The sequence below is a fragment of the Trachypithecus francoisi genome, unplaced genomic scaffold, assembly GCF_009764315.1.
Source record: "Trachypithecus francoisi isolate TF-2019V2 unplaced genomic scaffold, Tfra_2.0 Lachesis_group10, whole genome shotgun sequence".
Lineage (NCBI taxonomy): Eukaryota > Metazoa > Chordata > Mammalia > Primates > Cercopithecidae > Trachypithecus > Trachypithecus francoisi.
In genome coordinates, this window is record NW_022681455.1 from 72960071 (window position 1) to 72981254 (window position 21184).

At 38.5% G+C, this 21184-nt stretch overlaps 2 protein-coding genes across 12 annotated transcripts in view; one reads left to right on the forward strand and one right to left on the reverse strand.

Moving 5' to 3' along the window:
• The window catches only part of MYO6 (myosin VI), a 176027-nt gene extending 173830 nt beyond the window's left edge, over positions 1-2197 (forward strand). For 8 of the 10 annotated variants that reach the window (XM_033217696.1, XM_033217698.1, XM_033217700.1 and 5 more), the window contains one exon: positions 393-2195. In XM_033217696.1, the coding sequence (XP_033073587.1) occupies positions 393-592 (200 nt within the window). In that variant the 3' untranslated portion in view covers positions 593-2195. Of the gene's footprint in view, positions 1-392 lie in introns of all 10 variants that reach the window. The other 2 variants (XM_033217694.1, XM_033217695.1) reach the window with 2 other exon arrangements.
• A 4491-nt stretch (positions 2198-6688) lies between these two features.
• IMPG1 (interphotoreceptor matrix proteoglycan 1) overlaps positions 6689-21184 on the reverse strand; it is a 152024-nt gene continuing 137528 nt past the window's right edge. For both annotated transcript variants that reach the window (XM_033217705.1, XM_033217704.1), the window contains 3 exons: positions 15583-15781; positions 9212-9284; positions 6689-7727 (listed from right to left, as the gene is read on the reverse strand). In XM_033217705.1, the coding sequence (XP_033073596.1) occupies positions 7650-7727; positions 9212-9284; positions 15583-15781 (350 nt within the window). In that variant the 3' untranslated portion in view covers positions 6689-7649. The remainder of the gene's footprint in view (positions 7728-9211; positions 9285-15582; positions 15782-21184) is intronic.

Genomic DNA, 21184 nt, shown 5'->3' on the forward strand with positions numbered 1-21184 from the left:
TCATTGAGGATTAACTCATTTATAAATGTGAAATTGCTTGGATTAAATTATGTTCTTAGCACATAGAAACTTGTCTGTATCCTAAAAACCTTTCCATTTGTGTTTCATCATATCCATTGATTTGTAAAGGCTTGAGGAAATGTAGCATTTTTATTAACTCTGATAATTTGTTTGATCAATAGCAGTGTTTATTAAAATTGAAAGGGTCCTTGATGGGGGACAAATTTTAGTTGTTTCTGGTGATTTTGTTAAGCAGATTTCCATCTTAGAGAAAAATAAAGTCTTAGGAAGATTTCAAATCTATGAGAATTAATAGGTATTTCAGGAATAAAATTGGTAAGAAATGGTCCTGAAGAGAGAGATGGTAATTTTCTGATATCTCACGGATACAGGTAAGGACGACATGGAGATGTGTGAGCTGAATCTTGAGGAGACTGGCCTGACTCGGAAGCGTGGTGCTGAGATCTTGCCAAGACAGTTTGAAGAAATTTGGGAACGCTGTGGAGGCATCCAGTACCTTCAGAATGCGATTGAGAGCAAACAGGCTCGGCCCACCTATGCAACTGCCATGCTGCAGAATCTGTTAAAGTAGATGTTGCACACCAGCCTTACAGCTGGGAACATTTGCCATGGTACTTAGGTAGGGTGTGTGCCCCCAGATTTAACCATTCCATAATCATGTTAGAGTTACTTCTATAAAGTGAACAGATTTTATTAATCATGGCTTTTGGTGAATTTGTTTAAGGTTAATTATGGTAGCAAATTTTGGACCTAAAAATTATTTTTCTGTATCCCGCTGTAACTCCTAAAACTCTCATTATTCTGTAACTATGACACTTGGGCACATTCTCATGTTTCTCATCCTTTGCCAGAAGACTACTTTACATCCATCATCATTGTTCTCTAGGAAAAGAGAACTTTTTTCAATATTCAAAATACTTTTTAAGGATGGCACAGTACCATATAACTGGAGTAATAAAACATGAACTTACAGTCTTACAATAACTAAGCCACTTAAAATGATCCAGGCACTAATGTTTTGGTCTGAAAAGCTGTGTACTTTATGGACATTTTCAGAAATTTTTGGAAATTTCCATTAAAGGTGGAACATCTATTATTTTCCACCTTTGCAGTGTCTTAGTTTGAGTGAAACACTTCTAAGTTCTACAATTCTAGAAAGAGCCTTAATGTATTTGATGTATTCTGTGATAAGAGGTACTAAATAGTATCCAGCACAGATTTGCTTTTCTTTGCTAGCAAAATGTGTGTTGCTGTCAGAATATTCTTTTTATATTCCATGGAAAAATAAAGGAAATTCAGATTGTTTAAATGCCTAAAAGTTTTGAGATAAGTTTTGTTTCACTTAGGAAAGGAAATAGATTTTAGGTGGCATAGTGGCTTAACTGGACTGAATTCAAATATTCTTTCAACTTCATCTCAATAGCGATTTTTGTATAAGAATCTTGTCCAAGTTGTTCATTGATTTAGCAAGTGTTCTGCTTCCTACATCTTTCTTTTTAAGAAATTCCTAGTGTCTTTTTTGGCCTTTGAGGTTTTGGTAACTGTAGACCCGTTTCATAAGCTTTGTAATTCAGAAGTCCTTGTATTTAGTAAGTGCTTGTTTTACATAACTGATAATTTTAAAATGTTTTCTTTGTGTGCTGTTAGTATTGATTCAAATGTCAGCAGCTTTAAGCCTAGTATTTATGACTTTCATATTAGGAATTTAAAGACAAAAATACATAAAGGAGTTATGCTGACATAATTCTAAGGAGTTTTGTTGTATTTTAGAATAAAATTATAAAGTAAAATTATTCTCTGTACTGCTTTTTTCTCTAGTTTTTACAGACCCTAACCTTTGAAATGAAATTCCAGTGATTTCTTTTTTCCCTAGAAAGATTACCTCAGTTAGGGAAGTATTTCCCAGCTGACTAGTGTTTGTGAGCCACAGACACTGTCTTCAGAATTGATTCTCTCATAATGTCTTAGTATAGAAATGTTTATTTATTATGATACATGCAAATGATTGTCTTGAGTTAAATGGTCGCGTCTGTGCTATTAATTGAGAATGCAAATGTGATTATCTTTTGAAGCCTGTATTACTGCATAGATTCACCCACCCTTGGGTCATTTAGTCCCTGTGATTGGTGACAGAAGGTGTAGCTACTGAAATAAATGACCTATTCTCTCTCTTCCATCTCTTGCCTTTAATTGGTGTTTTTATGTGTGTAGGATATAAGCTTTGTTCCTAACCAGTAGTGAGTAAAGTTCTTGAACAAAATTTAGTAGCCAAATTGGTTTTTAATGACGTGTCTCTTTAGTACGTTTTTCAGAAATAGTTTTGTGTATCTTTTAGATACATTAATAGGCACTAGATGGAAAATTAAAGAGTTAAACTTATTTAAATGAGAGAATCTAATGTAGAAATTTGTAAGAAACGTATCACAGCAAAGCATTGTTATAAGTGGTTAGTTTTTGACTCTAATAGTTAATACAATTATAGTTAATTTTAAGCCATAATGTTTCTAATCATGTCACACAGCTGTCCTAGAACTTATCTATTTAAAATAGTTTCCTGAGTTAATTTTGGCCAGCAGGGCAACTGCCCTAATACAGATAGACTTACAGTAACCTACATACACTAGATGCACATGCGCAGAGATGCCCCTTTGCTGGAGAAACTTAGGACCCTGTCAGCCTTTTAAAGGAAATAGCAGGAATGGTGTCCTAAATGGTGTTCATGCAGCTGCTTTACCATGTTCACAGTCAAGCCCATGCATGCTAGGTTAAAACTCTGGAAGTCAAAAGTAAATTCACTCATATTTTAATCAGTCATTTTAACTGAGATTTAAAATTGGAAGTTTAAACCACTGTATATAAAGAACTAATCTTTTCTTAATACCAGTTCCTTCCATAGCATATGCTTTGCAAAGGCAGCATGCATAAAATATTTAAAATGAGAGGACAGAATGTTTTCACATTTGATTCAATTATAATGTAATTCCTAATTCTGGTAACACAGTTGAGATACGTATTATGGGTTATGGGAACTCATTGGGAAAAGGAAGTTACTCTAATTCGTGTACGTTAAGAGAATACTGAGTTTTCTTAGTTGTAAAGTTGGGGAGATGGCACCTTCTCAGAGAAAGGTGAAAATATGAGGAAGAAACAAAATAGTGCATGTAGGAGCACAGGGCCACACAAAGGCAGTCTATTGTTACGCTCATTCTGCTTCTGTAATGACTTTTCATAGGTCATTCTTGTGAACCATTTTGTTTTGCAAGCAACCGAGGAAAGATCATCTTAAGTGGAAAATCAGTGGTGGTTGTGAACACTTAGAGAATAGCAATCCACAGGCAAGAATAATGGTATTGTTTGTAGAGCTTTATTAATTGGATATTTTTAAAAAGACATTTGTATTCACAGGTTATTACTATAGTTCTCAGGGTATCCAAACATGAAGATCATTTTTTTTTTTTTTTTTAATACCTGAAGTAGCTTAAGAGTACTTGGATCAGTAGAATAAATATTTATTGAGTCAATCAGCCAGCCAATTAATATCATGTTAGTGATAGACCTGCCTCCTTTTATGGAAGAGGTAACAGATCCAGAGCGGTCAAGTAATTTAGTTCTAGATGGAAAAATATATCAAAGCCTTTGCTCCAATCATATGTTAACAAAAAGAACCAAAACAAACACTTTTTAGTAGCTTCTGTGGATTTACAAAGGGTTGCCTCTCTGTCATTCCACAAATTGAGAAGGTGTGACAGGTCTTCCCTATTTATCATTACCAATAATAACAAGTATTGAGAGTTTTAAAATTTCTCCCAGAAGATAAACTAACAAGGACGGAAGGACAGAGGATACCTAAACTTGAGAATAAGGACATGTTGGAGTGGGGGGAACAGTTGTAACAATAAGGAAAGAAAAGAGCAGCAGTGGAAGAGACAGGTTATGTGCCCGTAAAGATTCTGCACCCCCAGTTTGGAACCACTGATACATTTTAGGACATAGAGCACTCGTAGATCTCTACTAAGTCTTAGAATGAATAATGTGTAATTTATAGGATCAGAACCTATGGTTATTAAAACTTGGATCAAAATATGCTCAGTGTATACATTCTTAGCATATAGGAATGGCACTGCCACACTGGAGAAGGTCAGCAGTAAATAGGCATTCAGTACATAAGCCTCATGGAAGGGTAAGATGGAGAGACTGGCAGAGGTAGCGCCTGCTCTGCTGGGACCGCATCTTTGAGTATGCTCTACTTCAATTCAAATCAGTGTATTCTTTCCCCATTGCTAACCTAATATATGAAACAAGCTTAGCTGTCTCAGAAGTTTTTCAAGAGATAATCAGGAAAAATTAATGCACATTCAAAAGGAGAATCTTCAATACTAATTTGTTTTTTTAAAAATAGATTTAGGGCCGGGCGTGGTGGCTCACACCTGTAATCCCAGCACTTTGGGAGGCTGAGGTGGGTGGATCACGAGGTCAGGACTTCGAGACCAGCCTGTTTCACCCCGTGTCTACTAAAAATACAAAACATTAGCCGGGTGTGGTAGTGGGTACTTGTAATCCCAACTACTCGGGAGACTGAGGCAGGAGAAGCGCTTGAATGCAGGAGGCAGATGTTGCAGTGAGCCGAGATGGCCCCATTGCACTCCAGCCTGGGTGACAAGAGCGAAAGTCCATCTCAAAAAAAAAAAAAGATTTAGGGGGTACCAGTACAGTTTTGTTACATGAGTATATTGCATAGTGGTAAAATCTGGGCTTTTAGTGTACCTAACACTCAGATAAGCATACATTGTGCCCAATAGGTAATTTTTCATTCCTAAAGCTTTTCTCACCCTCCCACTCTCTGGAGTCTCTGATGTCGGTGATTCTACTCTCTATGTCCATATCTACACATTTAATCCTGATTTGTACCAAGTAGCATCTTACCTTTAAATCACAGGTTTATAAGTTGGTTGTTTTCTTTTTACTTACGAAAATTCATCTAGTCAAACTGTCAGTTTTTCCCCATTTCATTAAAAGTGTCTATCTAATGCTTTCTCTAAAAACTGATGTACTAGAAATACAAATAAATAAATGCTCCCTGTGTAGAATTTCCATTTGCATCTTGTGCGTTCAATATGGTTACAGGGTGTCATGAACAGGTTGCAAATGGTGCACTTATTGCCATGTTTCAGATGGAGTAAGTTAGAGAATTCTAGGCTCCTGAAGCTTGATGCAGTCGCCAGGGCTGGAAGCACTGTGTTAGGTGGCTGCAGGAAGAAGCAAGGAACTCAAGGCAATTGAAACTTCTTTGAACATTGGCCCCAAATTTCCTGTGTGATCTCCATCCAGGAAACAGGCAGGACTCTGTGGTGAGTGACAGCTACTTATTTTGCTGAGATTAGAGACACACCAAATTTTGGCTGCCTTTCTCCAGGCCCTTACTAATCTGTCAGAAGACACAGGATGTAAAAACTGGGGACCCAAAGAAGGCTCCTTCTCCCTAAGGCCTTGAATATAGCTGGTCCATTCCCTGTGTCAAGAACCTATCATGATCCTGGTGGGTCCCCTGAGAGTGGAAGGAGACTTTGGCTATCTCACCTCATCAGCTCTTCCCTGGCTGGTTGGAAAAGACCAACTCAAAAGAGGGGTGATCCGAAGAGTGAGGGACACTTACCACAAAATGGGACCCTCCCCACAGAATATAGGGCTTTTACCTACTTCTCTTTCTCCATAGAAAACTACATTTCCTATACTAGTTAGAGCACAAGCAGTATAGGGAATGAGGAATACATTATACAGGAGTGATAGTGATAGATCCTTTTTTCTCCTGATGAAATGTTTTCGTGTACTTTTGGTCAGCCTATCATGCTTCTATCATTTGTTTTCCTCTGTGAAGTTCCAGGGATATGGAAGTGGGTAGGTACACCTCTTGCCACCAACTCTGGCCACCATTCTTTGTTCTGTGGCACCTTGTCATCATATTTCACCTTGAAGTCCTTGTCCCACATTATAGATCTTCACTTTGGTACACACACACCAAAGTTAGTGTGAGGAAGTAGTCAATGAAGTTATTATAGGATGACATTGTTCGTCTGTGGTGGAAGACAGGATTGGAATGGGAATGGTGATGAAAGCTAGGTGTTTGTGAGGGTTTGTAACCCTTATGGGGCACTACCACTTCCCAAAAAATTGTCTCCATTATTAAGAACATTTTGTTTTTATTTGTGTGTGTATGTGTGTTTGAGACACAGTCTCACTCTGTTGCCCAGGCTGGAGTGCCATGTGATCTTGGCTCACTGCAACCTCCACCTCCTGGGTTCAAGTGATTCTCCTGCCTCAGCATCCTGAGTAACTGGGACTACAGTCACGTGCTACCACACCCAGCTAAGTTTTGTATTTTTAGTAGAGACAGGGGTTTCTCCATGTTGCCCAGGCTGGTCTCAAACTCTTGACCTCAAGTGATCCACCTGCCTTGGCCTCCCAAAGTGCTGAGATTATAGGCGTGAGCCACTGTGCTTGGCCTGTTTTTATTTTTGAAGCTTACTGTTAAATGTTGCTTTTTGGGTTTGCTACTTTGTTGTCTTTTGGCATGCTTTTCATGTCAAATTTTCATGCTTAAAATCATTTATTGAATACATAAAGCAAATCTAGAGAATATCTACTAAAACATAGGCTCATTAAAAACCTATGAGTATAGCGCTTTTGCTTTATTGAAATTAAGGTTTTGCAAATATATTAGAACATTTGAAAGAGATACAGACATTCATTTTTCATTAAGCAGCACATTAAAAATGGACTGAATTGGATTACACTGATGCCAGTCTAGGTCTACACACACCAAAACTGGTGCGAGGAAGTATTCTGGTCATGATAGAAGATATTGGTCATCTGTGGTAGAAGACAGGAATTGATTCTGTCATATAGTACAACTTCACCCTTCTCCCAATATACCATCTTCTTTAAAAATAGCTTTGTGTAGTAACAAGAAAAGTAAGATTTTCCATGGTATGTATATCTGAACCTCAGTTTCTTTTAAAGAATAATTCAAAGATTATTGGCAACAAAACAGTCTACTATGTAAGCAGTAGTTGCGTCTAAAACTAGTGTGCCTAATAATTGCATACTGAGGTTTGTGTTTATCAGACATTGTAGTGTGGAGCATATATACACTCACTACAGCGCCTACACACTACATACATTCATGCATTTAGAGAGACCTGCATCTCCCTGCATACATAGTCCTCTTTTAAATGTACATTCTAGCATATAAAGAGTTTGCTTCCCAATAAATTGTTCAGTCCCTAAACAATAAGTAAGCTGTGCTTGTTGCAAATGATCTGTGAGTAAAATTTTCAGGGAAGCTGGAAGCAAACCTGGTTTACGATCACTTTGACTATCATCCAAGACTAGTAAAAATGTATTTCACTGATTGCATTTGGGGTATTAATATAAGTGTCTTTTTCTTCAGAATTTACTGGTTGTCAAGTATATTACTCTTCTATACTTGAAATATGGTGTGTGCTGATTCTCAGTGTTGACTGTATGCCTGGATTTTGATGACCAGTGAATATGCCAGCCTCCCATTTTCCTTGAGAAAGCAAATCATCTCTCTTGAGATAGCTTAAATTATAATTGTACATTTTCAGCTTTTAATTTCCTTCCCAGTCTTGATGGTTAAATTCTTCATATTCTACGGTCAGTAATTCAGAATTTCTTTTACTGATTACCTGAAAGAGAAATAGTTTTAAGAACTTAAGAAATGCCACCCAAGGTCAAACCAATGGTTCATTCCAATATTACTGCCACTAGTAGATAAGAGGATGTGCTTGCCATTGATGACATCTTTGAAATGTTGAAGATGGCCTCAAAATATGCTTAACTTTATAACTGACTAGAAATGTACTCCATGCCCTCTTAAGCGTGAATTCTCAGGCTGACCCATCTCATGGAGCAGGAGTGGCAGATAGTCTGTGAATGAGTCACCATATTCCCATCCAACCATAGTAGACACCGTTAATGTATTACAGCATGCTTCCTCAGGGAACTCATGTCTCCTCTGAATGTCCGTCAACACAGAAATCCACGTAGCCAGGAATAATCAGCACTGACACTTGTTCAGGCCTTAAAGTAAGATGTAGTTCTTCAAGTTTACTTCCTACTGTGAAAATTATCACTTCCTTTTATTTATTTGAAATGTGATCCATAATTCTATCTGGTACTTCAGGATTTAGTTGGACGTTTTGTCAATATCAGATCCTGTGTCCTATTGGCATTTTATGGCCCTAGTCTAAACTTTTTCTGTTTTTCCAATTTTCTTTGTTTCAGGAAACTAAAGTGGCACACATTCCCAGTGTGCACTTGGATACACAAAATTATTATTAGCATTTGGTGTGATTACCCCAGTATCCTTGATCATGTATTGACTGTGATAACTTTTGTAGGTGCAAACTTTGAGGCATTTGTTTTTATCCGGCACTGTAGACTTTAGTAGACATTGGCTGATTATCACCAGTTGTTTCTATCAAAGACTATAATTTTTGAAAATGGGTAGTTTTAGGCTAAAGATTATCCAGGGCTTTTTTCCCCAAAGTTATTTTAAAAAACCATGTCAACTATATATAAATTGCTTATAGACAAGTTATTTTCCTTTGTAAAATAAAATTGTTTTAGTAAAATAAGTCGATTAAGTGAATATTTTAAAAGAGACGTCTAGGACACTGAAAAATATCTGAAGATGAACTTTTACGAATTTTTTGAAGTTACTCATTGTTCACAAATCTTGTTTCTTCATATTTTCTACATATTTTTCCTTTAGCTGATTATTATTTGAAATTGAAAGTATATAAAATTATTCAATGCCAGGAATATAAGTTATTATTGTAAAGATTTCAACCTTAAAATATACTTGATAAATTACATGTATATTTTTATAAGAAAAGGTTGGGAATATTATAAGATACTTGGATTGGTTTTGTTATTCTGTTGTTTTATCTACACATTTCGGTTAGTCCCAGCCTTCTGACTCTAGAAAATATCCCCTTGCACTAGAAATATCCTTTTGCACTAGAAAATATCCTCCCCTTAAAACAGTAAATTAGAAAGTATCTTGCTTATTTCTATTTAAAACAAGAGGGACAGAAATGTTTTTAATTTCCTTCAGAAGTCAAGTTTAGTAATTACAACCAACTTATAAAAGAAAGCATGATTTTACCTTGTTATTTTGTTGATTTTGGAACTTTTTACCACTAGTTTTGTATGCTTGATTTTCAGAGTGATCTGGCAACCTACAAAAGAAAGCAAAAACATAGTATCTTGTTTCTTGGACTTATCAACATTAATAGTAACTACATCTTTCTACTATTTTAGTTTTAATATCATGACAAGTGAAAATAGATAACATATTTTTGCAGGTGTCTTCCATTTGAGTTGGAAGAAGTGTGTTTTCAGCATTTGCCCTGAGTTTTGTCTTTTAGTTGGCTTACTATTTCTTAGGCAGTGGTCTCAGAAGGACTGAAGGATTACAAAACATAGATTTATTTCTCAATTCAAGTTCTGAGTTGTAGTTGCTGAAAAACAACTCTATAATAGCATATTGCTAATAAAATTTAAACCACAATAAAATGTCACCTTATTTCAGTTAGAATGGCTATTATCAAAAATCCAAAAGATAACAAGTGTTATCGAGGATGTAGAGAAAAGGGAACCCTTATACCCTGTGGGTGGGAATATAAATTAGTACAGTCATTATGGAAAACCGTCTGTAGGTTCCTAAAAAAATTAAAAATAGGACTACCATATGATCGAGCAATCCCACTACTGGATATCTAGCCAAAGAAGATGAAATCAGTATATCAAAGAGATACCTGCACTCCCATGTATATTGCAGCAGTATTCATAATACCCAAGATTTGGAGTCAACCTGTGTTCATCAATAAAGTGTGATATATATGTATTACATATATAATTATAAAATTACATATAAATTATATATAACTATTATATATATAATATTATATATAGTTATAATATATAACTATTATATATAGTTATATATAATTTATATGTAATTATATATAATATATACTATATATAATAGAATACTATTAAGTCATTAAAAGGATGAAATCCTGTTATTTGCCACAACATGGATGAACCCAGAAGACATTATATTAAGTGAAATAAGCCAGACACAAACAAATACTGCAAGCTCTCACTCATGTGGAATTTAAAAAGCTGATCTCGTAGAAACACAAAATAGAACAGTAGTTACCAGAGACTGGGGAGGGGAGGGAGGAGGGTATCATGGAGAGAGATTGGCCAATGGGTACAAAGTTACAATTAGGTAGGTGGAATAAATTGTGGTGTCCTACTGCACAGTAGGATGACTGTAGTTGATGTATATTTCAAAATAGCTAGAAGAGAGGATTTTAAATGTTCTTACTACAAAGAAAGGATAAATGTTTGAGATGATGGGAATGCTAATTACCCTGATTTGATCATTACACAATGTATACATGTATTGAAATACCACATTGTACCCCATCTATATGTACAATTGTGTGTCAGTTAAATTTTTTAAAGAAAAATAAACATTTTTAGACTTATCTATATACATAATTTCTATTGATAGTGTATATGCATTTTACATTTTGTGTTTTTCTTATTTGCATTATAAAATGGGCATAATATTTAGGAGCTATCTTCCTATAGCTCCTAAAGAAACTTTTTTCTTTCTCTCAACATCTGTTTATTACAATTTCAGGGAATGGGAGAAGGACGGAAAATTCCAGTCCTAGTGCTCGATGAGAAGAAGGCAGAGGAGAGAGGAGGAAAAATACAGTTTAAGGAGGTTGAGACCAGGTGCAGTGACTCATACCTATAATCCCAGCACTTTGGTAGACTGAGGTGGGAGGATTGAGCCAAGGAGTTCGAGACCAGCCTGGGCAACATAGTGAGACCCTATCTGTACTTTTTTTTTTTTCTTGAGACAGAGTCTTGCTCTGTCAGTCACCCAGTGGAGTGCAGTGGCATCTCAACTCACTGCAACCTCCGTCTCTCAGGTACAAGCGATTCTCCTGCTTCAGCCTCCCGAGTAGCTGGGATTACAGGCACACACAACCACACCCAGCTAATTTTTGTATTTTTAGTAGAGACAGGGTTTCACCATGTTGGCCAGGATGGTCTCAAACTCCTGACCTTAGGTGATCCACCCACCTCGGCCTCCGAAAGAGCTGGGATTACAGGCATGAACCACCGTGCCAGGCCTGTATTTATTTTTTTAAAGGAAGTTGATTAACAATTTCCTTGTTCCCCGTCCCACCACCTAAGGCAGCATTTTTGGTTCCAATTTGTCCTGGTTAGGAGACTTGGAGGCTTTGAGAATGCCAGGGAGGGGGCAGATGCCTGGGATCAGAACTAAGAGATCACAGGTCAGGGGAATATGGAACTAGAAAACTTCCAGAAGAACTGTCGAGACCAGGAGAGCCATACCTCACTATATGTTCCAAGCGAACTGAGTTGTCTAAAGTGATTGCTCAAATAATTAATCAGATGAAGTTTGGACTACTTTAAATTGGACTATATAAAATCTCAACCTTTTCCTCCCACAAACCTACTCACTAACCAAACCTGCCCACTATTCAGTGGAGAAAGAGCTCAAAAGGGAGTTGGTAACAACTATTGAGAGGGAAAAAAACTAGACCTCCTTTTCTCCATTTGAGGTGTAGCATGTGAGTGAACCTGTGACTTTGCTGTGATTACAACAAGCACTTCCATATGATTAAAACATCCTCATGAATGTCACTTTGTACCATCATTTACTGAAACTGTCCCCTATATTTAGAAACAATTTTCATTATTACAAGTAATGTCACAGAGAGCATATTAGGCCTATTAAATTAAAGGACAAAAGTGAGAATGTTAAGACCTGAAAAGGAAAAGTCAGAATCTACTCTGTTAGATTTAGATCTGCACTTTGTTTTTGTATATGCATACTGATAATTGTGGTTAATAAGAGCCTAACTCATTATACCAAAAAAAGGAAGTTTCAAGTAAGTTCCTAGTATGACAGAATGTATGTAGATGACATCCAAAATTGAGGGAAAGGTAAAAATGTACGGAGTATAGTTATAAATATTGGATGGAGGAAAAGAATAGAAGGAAAAATAAAGGTGAAAATGTAATGAGAAACAATGACAAGTAACTGAAGTAATGGAAACTGCTCTTTGTGTGTCAATGGTAGTCTTCTCCGGAGGGCACTTGCCCTCAGTATCATTTCCCCATCTCATCACTTTCAGGTAGAATAACAAAAACAGCAGCTAAATTTACAGTTCTTTAGAGAACGCTGTTTTCAAAGTTGCAGCACTTGGTGTTCTCATGGATTTGCTTCTGAGTTTAAGTGCCAGGTAGGGAATCTTAGTTTTTCCTTACAGGGCTACCCTTTGTTGACAGAAACAGCTCCAATAATGCTAGTAGTGAGTAGCTTACACTGAAAGACATCTAATTTATTCCTTACCAAAACCCATGAATTTATTCCTGTTATTCCCATTAGATAGATGAGAAATTTGGAGCTTAAAGGCAGGGGGTGGGGAAGTGGCTTAAAGTCACACCTCGTTGGAGGCAGAGCTCTTAAGTTTGGGTCAAACTTTAAAGCCTCTAATTGTAACCAGTGTCTTATCTATGGTTGATTGGGTTTTAATTTGTCAGCTAATCCTTATATAAATAAATTTCATCACATAAATGATGGCATCTTGGGATGAACAGAAAGAACTGACGGGAGGAGGAGCAGGTCACCGAGATGCACAAGGGATACTCAGAGCACTGCTGTGGTCCTGTTTCTTCATGAGAATCTGTCTGAAGTAGCTCGTAGGGGCAACAGGGGTTTGTCCTCATGCTGAGGATATCAGGGGTTAATACTTAACATTTAAAAAGGAATATTCAGAAAGTGGAAAAGGGCAAAATTGGGGTGATAGGGGAATTTCTCCCTTCTTCCTGAAGAAATCAAGCATCTTTCCCTCCCTCCCTCCCTCCCTCCCTTTCTTCCTTCCCCGCTTCCTCTCATCTATTGCCCAGCATCTAGCAGGGTGCCTGGCACATGGTGATCAAAAATGTTCATTTCATTCCATTAGTCTAAGGAGCATCAATTTTCTGATGTAGTTGAATCCCATGTTATGCCCCAGAGACAGGCACAGGTGGAGGAAGTAGAGCACCACCAACCTTTTTGAGAGGTGTCTATTTCCAGATCACCTTATGCCTTGCTTTACTGATCTCACTTATGACAACCTAGAAGTAAAGTAATCTTTCTCATTAAAGAAAGAGAAATGTTTAAAATTATGAATTTTACAGTCATCTGAAATACCAAATAGGGCTGATTAAAATAAAAACTGAATACATTCCTGTTCACAAAAGCAGTATACAACGCTCTTCTTATTCACTTTAATCCAGCCTTGTTCATTGACTCTTTCTTTCCACCCCTCAACCTTTCTTTTTTTAGATGGAGTCTTGCTCTGTCGCCCAGGCTGGAGTGCATGGTGCGATGTTGGCTCACTGCAACCTCCACCTCCTAGGTTCAAGCGATTCTCCTGCCTCGGCCTCCTGAATAGGTTGGATTACAGGCATGTGCCATCATGCCCAGCTAATTTTTGTGTTTCTGTAGAGACGGGGTTTCACCATGTTGGCCAGGCTGGTCTCCAACTTCTGACCTTAGGCAATCTGCCCACCTCAGTCTCCGAAAGTGCTGGGATTACCACTCCCAGCCCAACCCTTCTTTCAAATTACACATGTGGGCTGGTTCCGAACATAGTGAGTTCTCTCAGCTGATTGTTTACGGTCAATTGCAAATGGAAATGCTTGTTCTATTTCTTTCCCTCTTCTTACTACTGCACTTGACTAGCCTAAAACAAAATTTACACAAGTGATACATGAATAGATTCTCATTATTAAAAATCCCGGACCTCAATTTCACTCCATTTCATTGTTAACTGGAATGATAGTTGTGTACCTATTCCACATTTTTGCTATGAATTCACTTACACGTTAGATTGAACCATGCAAAACTGCCAATATTTGATGATTTGTGACTGACAAAATGGCAGTGCCATATGGTTGAACCTAATATACTTAAAGTACAGTATTGTTATTAATTTATTACATGTACAGGATCTTTTATGCTGCCATTTGCTTTCTCATTTAATGATATGTTATTTTTCCCTCGATGGCAGCTCCAGTAGAGTTATATGTATTGCTGCCTTTGCTGCTGTTTCACAGTAATGTACTGCACTCTAGGTTAACCATTTCCCTATTGATGGGCTATACAATTGTTTCATGACTCAAAGCATTAATGCTGTGAACATTCTTGTAAGCATAACTCGGTGCACAGGTGCAACTATTTTTGTAGAAATAGTTGTCTAAAAGTAGAGTACCTGAGTCAAATTTAAAATTGTATAGATAATGACAAATTTCTTTTGAAAAAAGGCTTTTCCAATTTGTATATCCACCAGCAACGCTTGATGGAACTTGCTTTCCTCCATATTCCCACACTGAGTATCATCAATCTTCTTGTGCCAAATTCAAATGATATCTCCTTATTGTTTTTGCATTTCCCTGATTATAGTGAGATCCAGAATCTTCTGTATTTTACTGGTCATGTGGGTTTCTTCTATGAATCACACCTCTGTATTTTTTGCTTATTTTAATTTTAGGATGTTTGTCTTTATTAATACATGTTCATCCTTTGTCTGTAATATAGGTTGCATTATATGGAAACTTTCCTGCTCCCTTTTTGCTCATAAGGCCACCTTCATGACACCTAAAGTCTGGTTCCTGAATAGAAAGCCATTTGTATCTTGCCTCCTTTTCCTCCTTCTAAAAAGCTTCTCTTAACCTTTCTGTCTGGAAATGAAGGAATGATTAAACACATCGTAACACATCTAGAAAACGGACCATTATGTAATCAGTAAAAATGATGCTACAAAAATATTTCATGATATGGGGAAACATTCTAAGTTTAAAAAAGAGGACTATAAAACAAGAAAATGTGAATCTATTGTGCTTTAGAAAATTCCATATAAATCAATTTTATGTGAACATGAACACCAAAAGATAATGTGTTGAATTAACGGGATTTTTATTTTTTTGTCATAATTTTCTATATTTCCCAGCTTTCTTATGATGAAAGCTATTATATTTGCTTTCAAACATCAAATTTTATGCACAAATACATCCCCAATTAAGGTAGTAGACCAAGTATTCAGTCTTTTAAAGCTGATACAGGTTCTTTCTTCCTTCCCTATTGGTCTTTAGGAACTCTTGCCGGGATGCCTGGAGCAGGGTTCTCAAAGTGGGGTCCTAGGAGCAGCAGCATCAGCTGTACCTGAGCCCCATCCAGACCTACTGAATCAGAAACAGGGCATAGTAAGGCGCAGCCATGTTGTTTTAACAGGCCCTTTTCTGGGTGATTCCTATGCTCACTAAAGTTTAAAAACCATGGGTTGAAAGGACCGTATGAATTTACTCTAATGATGGGTTTCTCAGAAGGATGAGTAATGAGTTCTTGGGTCTATGAAGTTAGCATGCTTGACCCACCTGCATGGAGCTCCCTTTCCCTGGAGGACCTCGCATTCCTTTGTGCCAGGGCCACAGAGGCCCGGTTCCAGACCGTGCAGGCCCCCTTGGCTCTCATATCCTGGTTTGCAGCGACACTCCGCTTCCTCAGTCCATTCGTTCTTTACACACTGGGCAAATTCGCCGCAGGCCAGGAACTTGCAGGGATCTGCTTGATCAGCTGTAAGAAATGGGGCAGATGTTAGCGAATGTATGACTCTCTCAGCAATGGAACTGGCAGCAGTCAAAGGCAAGAGACCGAATATATTTGCTATTACCTCATTTTGGAGTGGGTTGCACAGTTGTGGTATCAGACTGGAGGGAAAAGAGAACCACACTCTGTATCTTTGAAAAATGAATTTACAGATACAAGTGATATTATATTTAGCTCCAAATATAATTATTTACAATCTTCAGTGTGCATCTGAATCATCTGGAGGCCTTGTTAAAACATATTCCTGAGCCCCACACTCAGTTCCTGTGCAGGCAGCGTGGAATGGGGACTGAATTCTGGCTCTAAAACAGTTCCAGGTAATGCTGATGCATCTGGTCTGGGGAGCACATTTTGAAAACCGCTGCATTAGAGAATTAGGAATGTTTTGTTACTTAGTTTTTTTGTTTTAAGTAAGCATTTATAAAGCAGTAAAGTCATCATTTATGTTCACGGCCTTGAGAACTCAGGATGATTTCCTGATTTCAAATATAAATTTATCTTGGTCTCTTGCTAAGGCCCTAATGTTAGAGAGTCATTCTTTTGGATGAATTATTTCTTCCCTATTAACATTTAGACTCTCTTCTTTCTTGTCATTAATTGTTCTATTTTACTCTATTCCTAATTCTACAGAGTTGTCTCCAATTGTTTGGAAAGTGGATTAGAAATCAAGAGAATCTCAGATATTTAGCTCTGGAAGGCCAGAGGCCCCTGTCTGCCCTTCCTTATCCTTCTAAAGCTGAGCACATTGAGCTCTCAGTAGAGAAGCAACTGGCCCGAGTCCCCACAGGCTGATGGCAGAACCAGAACATGCCTCTTGTCATCAGACCACTGTTGTTTCTGCCCTGGAAGGTTTCCTGTTTAATCACGTCAGCCACTTACTTTTCAGATTATTCTTTAACCAAATACCTATTATGTGCAAAGAACTAGGGAACAGGCAACAGTAAAGCCATTCTTCCAAGAAATTTAGGGGAAGTAAGTAATGCATACAAATAATGCTATACAAGAAGCCCAATATCTTGTAGAGTATAGATCTTCATTTTATTTTATTTTTTGAGATGGAATTTCACCCTGTCACCCAGGCTAGAGGGCAGTGGCACCATCTCGGCTCACTGCAACCTCGGTCTCCTGAGTTCAAGTGATTCTCCTGGCCCAGCCTCCCAAGTAGCTGGGATTACAGGTGCCCGCCACCATGCCCGGCTAATTTTTGTATTTTTAGTAGAGATGGAATTTTGCCAGGCTGGTCTGAAACTCCTGATCTCAGGAGACCCGCCCCTCTCGGCCTCCCAAAGTGCTGGGATTACAGGCGTGAGCCACTGCACCTGGCCACCAGTACAGAGCTTTAAATAAGCTCTAGGGAAGATACGTTTGGAGAAGAGAGCATCATGGAGGGGATCGCTTTGACGTGAGAATTTAAAGTGAGTTGCATTTGTCCATACAAAGACTAGGAAAGACATTCCAACTGGAGGCAGCAGCATGAGCAGAGCCACAGACATGGGAAAGCAACAGAAATGGGAAGAGAGAGCAGAGGGAACCCAGTTAGGAAGGAGCAGAGACTTGTGGATGGAAAAGAAGGGAACCAAGACTGGAAAGGTAAGTTAAGGCAAATATCTAAATGCAGTGCTAAGGAATTTGGACTTTATAGTCAGGTGGGAGCCATGGAGGATTTTTGAGCAAGGGAAGCATAAATGATCAGAATTGTGCTTTACAAGATACATAAATAGAAAGAATTTTTAGAATTAGGATGACCGGAGATCATCTGGCCCAATATTTCCCAAGTGGGAACATTTGCTGAACTTAATTCAGCAGGATTTGATAAGTTTTACACTAAAAAGAAGTTCAGTGACTAAGTTTTTAAAAATGCTATGTGAAATAAATATAATAGATTTTTCCTCTTTTATCTTGCTGTTTCCTCTTCCAACCCTAGCCCTTTCTCTTTTACTTTTAAACTTAGAGTTGTTAATAAGCTAATGTCTATTGTGAATCTTTGAGTGGAGAACGTAATCAGCTGCTTTGCCATAATTTCCTTTAGCTCAGCAAGGAATGACCTATGCATCAGTAAAGCGCATAGTAGGCAACACTGGAAAAACAAATTTTTCCAAATCTGGGGGCCCTGAATTGGGTATAATTGAAGAACAAATTCAACCCAGTTTATAAATTGCTTGCTTTCTCCATGTTATTTATTCAGGACCAGTCTACAGAGAAGTAGTAGGAAACTTTAAATCGCTAAGCTTAGGTTTTGTTTGCTGTGTACGCCTTCCTGGGTACAGGGCAGCTAAGACAACCTTCATTCATTCAACAAACACCGACTTAGACTTTCAAAACCTTCAGCTCTAAGAATTTCAGACCAACTGATTGTTTTAATGTTTATTTTTATCAATATATAAAATTTTACATTTCAGGTAGAATTTTGGAGCTAGAAGGTATTTGAGAGACCTTCTCGACTAATTGTTTCACTTTACAGATGAGGAAGCTGAGAATCAGTGATGCTACCAAGGTCATGCCTGTTTGTGCTGAAGTCCTCTGACTGGTCTCACCCCCATCCCTTCGTGGACTGTGTGACAAGTTCCAGGGAAGGGCAGAGCCCCAAGGGGGAGCTGTGGGACCACTTTGCTAACACATTGGCCCTCTTTGCTAATATGGCAAGTGAAGGCAATTAGAATTAGAGTCAAAACGAGAGACTATTACAGTAATTTGTAGAGCAACTCACACTGCTTCCACTCTTGTTACCTTAAACATATTTTCCCTAGGTATTTTCATGATCCTCTTTACTTTCATGTCATTTTTCAAGGGACACCTAAAACTTTAGGCTTTAGGCAAAGACAGAAAACTGGATGTGGGCTGATTTTGGGGAGAGAGAGCCACGGAAGGGATAGAAAAGATTGGCTCTATGATAGATGAATGGAAGTTTAACTAGCAGAACTTTCGTAAGCAAACTTTTCCCTATGTTGTTATCATTGTCTTTATTTGCCATATCCCAAAGACATTTTTCCTTAGAATAATGAACTTATTCATGGGTAGGCCATACCAATATTTGTTTCTTCCTTTTGTTTTGAGATGGAGTCTCGCTCTTGTTCCCTAGGGTGGAGTGCAGTGGCATCATCTCGGCTCACTACAATCTCTGCCTCCCAGGTTCAAGTGATTCTCCTGCCTCAGCCTCCCAAGTAGCTGGGCCTACAGGTGCCCTCCACCACATCCAGCTAATTTTTGTATTTTTAGTAGAGACGGGGTTTCACCATGTTGGCCAGGCTGGTCTCAAACTCCTGACTTCAGGTGATCCGCCTGTCTTGGCCTCCCAAAGTGCTGGGATTACAGGCATGAGCCACTACGCCTGGTCTCTTGTCTCTTCCTTAATACATCCCAGAGCATGTTTACAAGACAAATTAGTTTGAACTTCCTACTCTTTGCTATTGATTTGATCAATAATAATAATCTATATGCTATGCTGCAACAACTGGAAATGTTTTGTTCTGAACGTGGTCGAAAGCTTGGAAAGAAGCGGGCAAAGAGACTAGAGCTCAATAGTAGATTTGGGAGAAAAAAGTAGATGCCATTGTCTAGAATATTTTCAAGTCATGATCAAATTGTGTTTGGGTCCAAGGCAGTGAAATCCTCATGATTGGTGTGTAGACAAATTGGTCTATAATTGTCTTCGCTGCCTGGATTTGTTTGAATTCCCTTCAAACTATTTATTTATTTATTTATATTTTTGAGATGGAGTTTCACTCTTGTTACCCAGGCTGGAATGCAATGGCACAATCTTGGCTCACTGCAACCTCTGCCTCCCAGGTTCAAGTGATTCTCCTGCCTCAGCATCCCTAGTAGCTGGGATTACAGGCATGTGCCACCACACCTGGCTAATTTTGTGTTTTTAGTAGAGACGGGGTTTCTCCGTGTTGGTTATGGCTGGTCTTGAGCTCCCGACCTCAGGTGATCTGCCCGCCTCAGCTTCCCAAAGTGCAGGGATTACAGGCGTGAGCCACTGCGTCTGGCCTAAACCATTTATTTTTACTGTTGGTACTATAGAGAGATTCCACCATGATCCTGCACCACGTTTAATAAATACATAGTATGGTTTGAGGCATTCTCTGTGCTTACTATAATGGTTTGCTGGCAAAATGACTTAGCTTTCTATTCTTAAGCCATGCGGATAGCTCTTCTACACAGCATATTTGACAGTCTCTCCATAGAGGCAGTCCAGGGCAGTTGACCTCGGCAAGCAGATCTGTGTCAGTGGCTGCTCCTTGGCAGTTGGTGGGAAGATCCAGATCCAGCCGGGCCAGAGGTCCGGGCCTAGTCTACTAGCATCCCAGTAGATTCTGGCTGTATTCAGAAGAGACATGTCATTGCATTTCAGGCCTTGTCCCTGGAGTGTCCCTGGGGATCATGACCCTGAACCTCCAGCTTCAGTGGAAAGGGCAGTTATTTAACTGTTATAAACAGGGAGCCCACACTTATCAAGGGCCATTATTTGTTTGGCACAGTGCCGGGCACTTTCAACATGTGTCTTCAATCATATTCACAGCAGCCTCTCAAATCCATATGGATATTGCTGACATCATTTTCATCGGTGAGAAAACGGAAGCCCATTTTGGCTAGTAAGTATTATCCAAGATTAACATTCATATCTGTTTACAGTGTTTGGCTTTTTAAATCATTCTAGAGGTTTTCAAATATGGGGTTTCCAGGAGACACCTCAGGACTCCAAGTGGCTCATAAGGGATAAGGGAAAAAGAATGAGAGGCCCCCGCCCCAACACCGGCATTGCCATTCTCACTCGCAGACATATCAGACTCCATGAATGCTTTCTTTTAACTAAAGGCTCCCCTAACTAAACAAAAGCTCAAATCCATTGTCTGCTCCACCCTTTCATGAGGCAGAGTGTTGCTTGTAGAAAGTACAGTCTGATACTACAGTGGTTCCAACTTTTTTCCTGTTGTTTAAATATGACAGCAATGAATGTGTCTTGAAATAAGTGAGCTGCCATGTAGGGCTTCGAAATATTTGTATCAGTCTGAGATTTCCAGTGTAAGCGCATTGGATGTAACAGTTTCTCCCCTGGATTTACTTATCTAATGTCTTCTGTGTGCATTTCAAAGGTACTGAAAAGCAATCCCAGTTGGTGACTGAGAAAGTTTGTTTCCCAGCTCTCCATCAAGTGATCAAAAAGCATTTAAATGATGTCCCCTGCCTGCAGGGAACACCTTGAGGCATTTTACAGTCAAAGTTAAAAAGATCGTGGTCCTCGTCACCAAAAAGTTTATAAATTCATGGAGATCATAGGTCCCTGGTGGTCCAAGACTGTCTCTTTTTCAAGCCTCTTGTTTCTGGTCCCAAGTGCACTTACGTTTGTCAGGCCTGAAAACAGGCTTT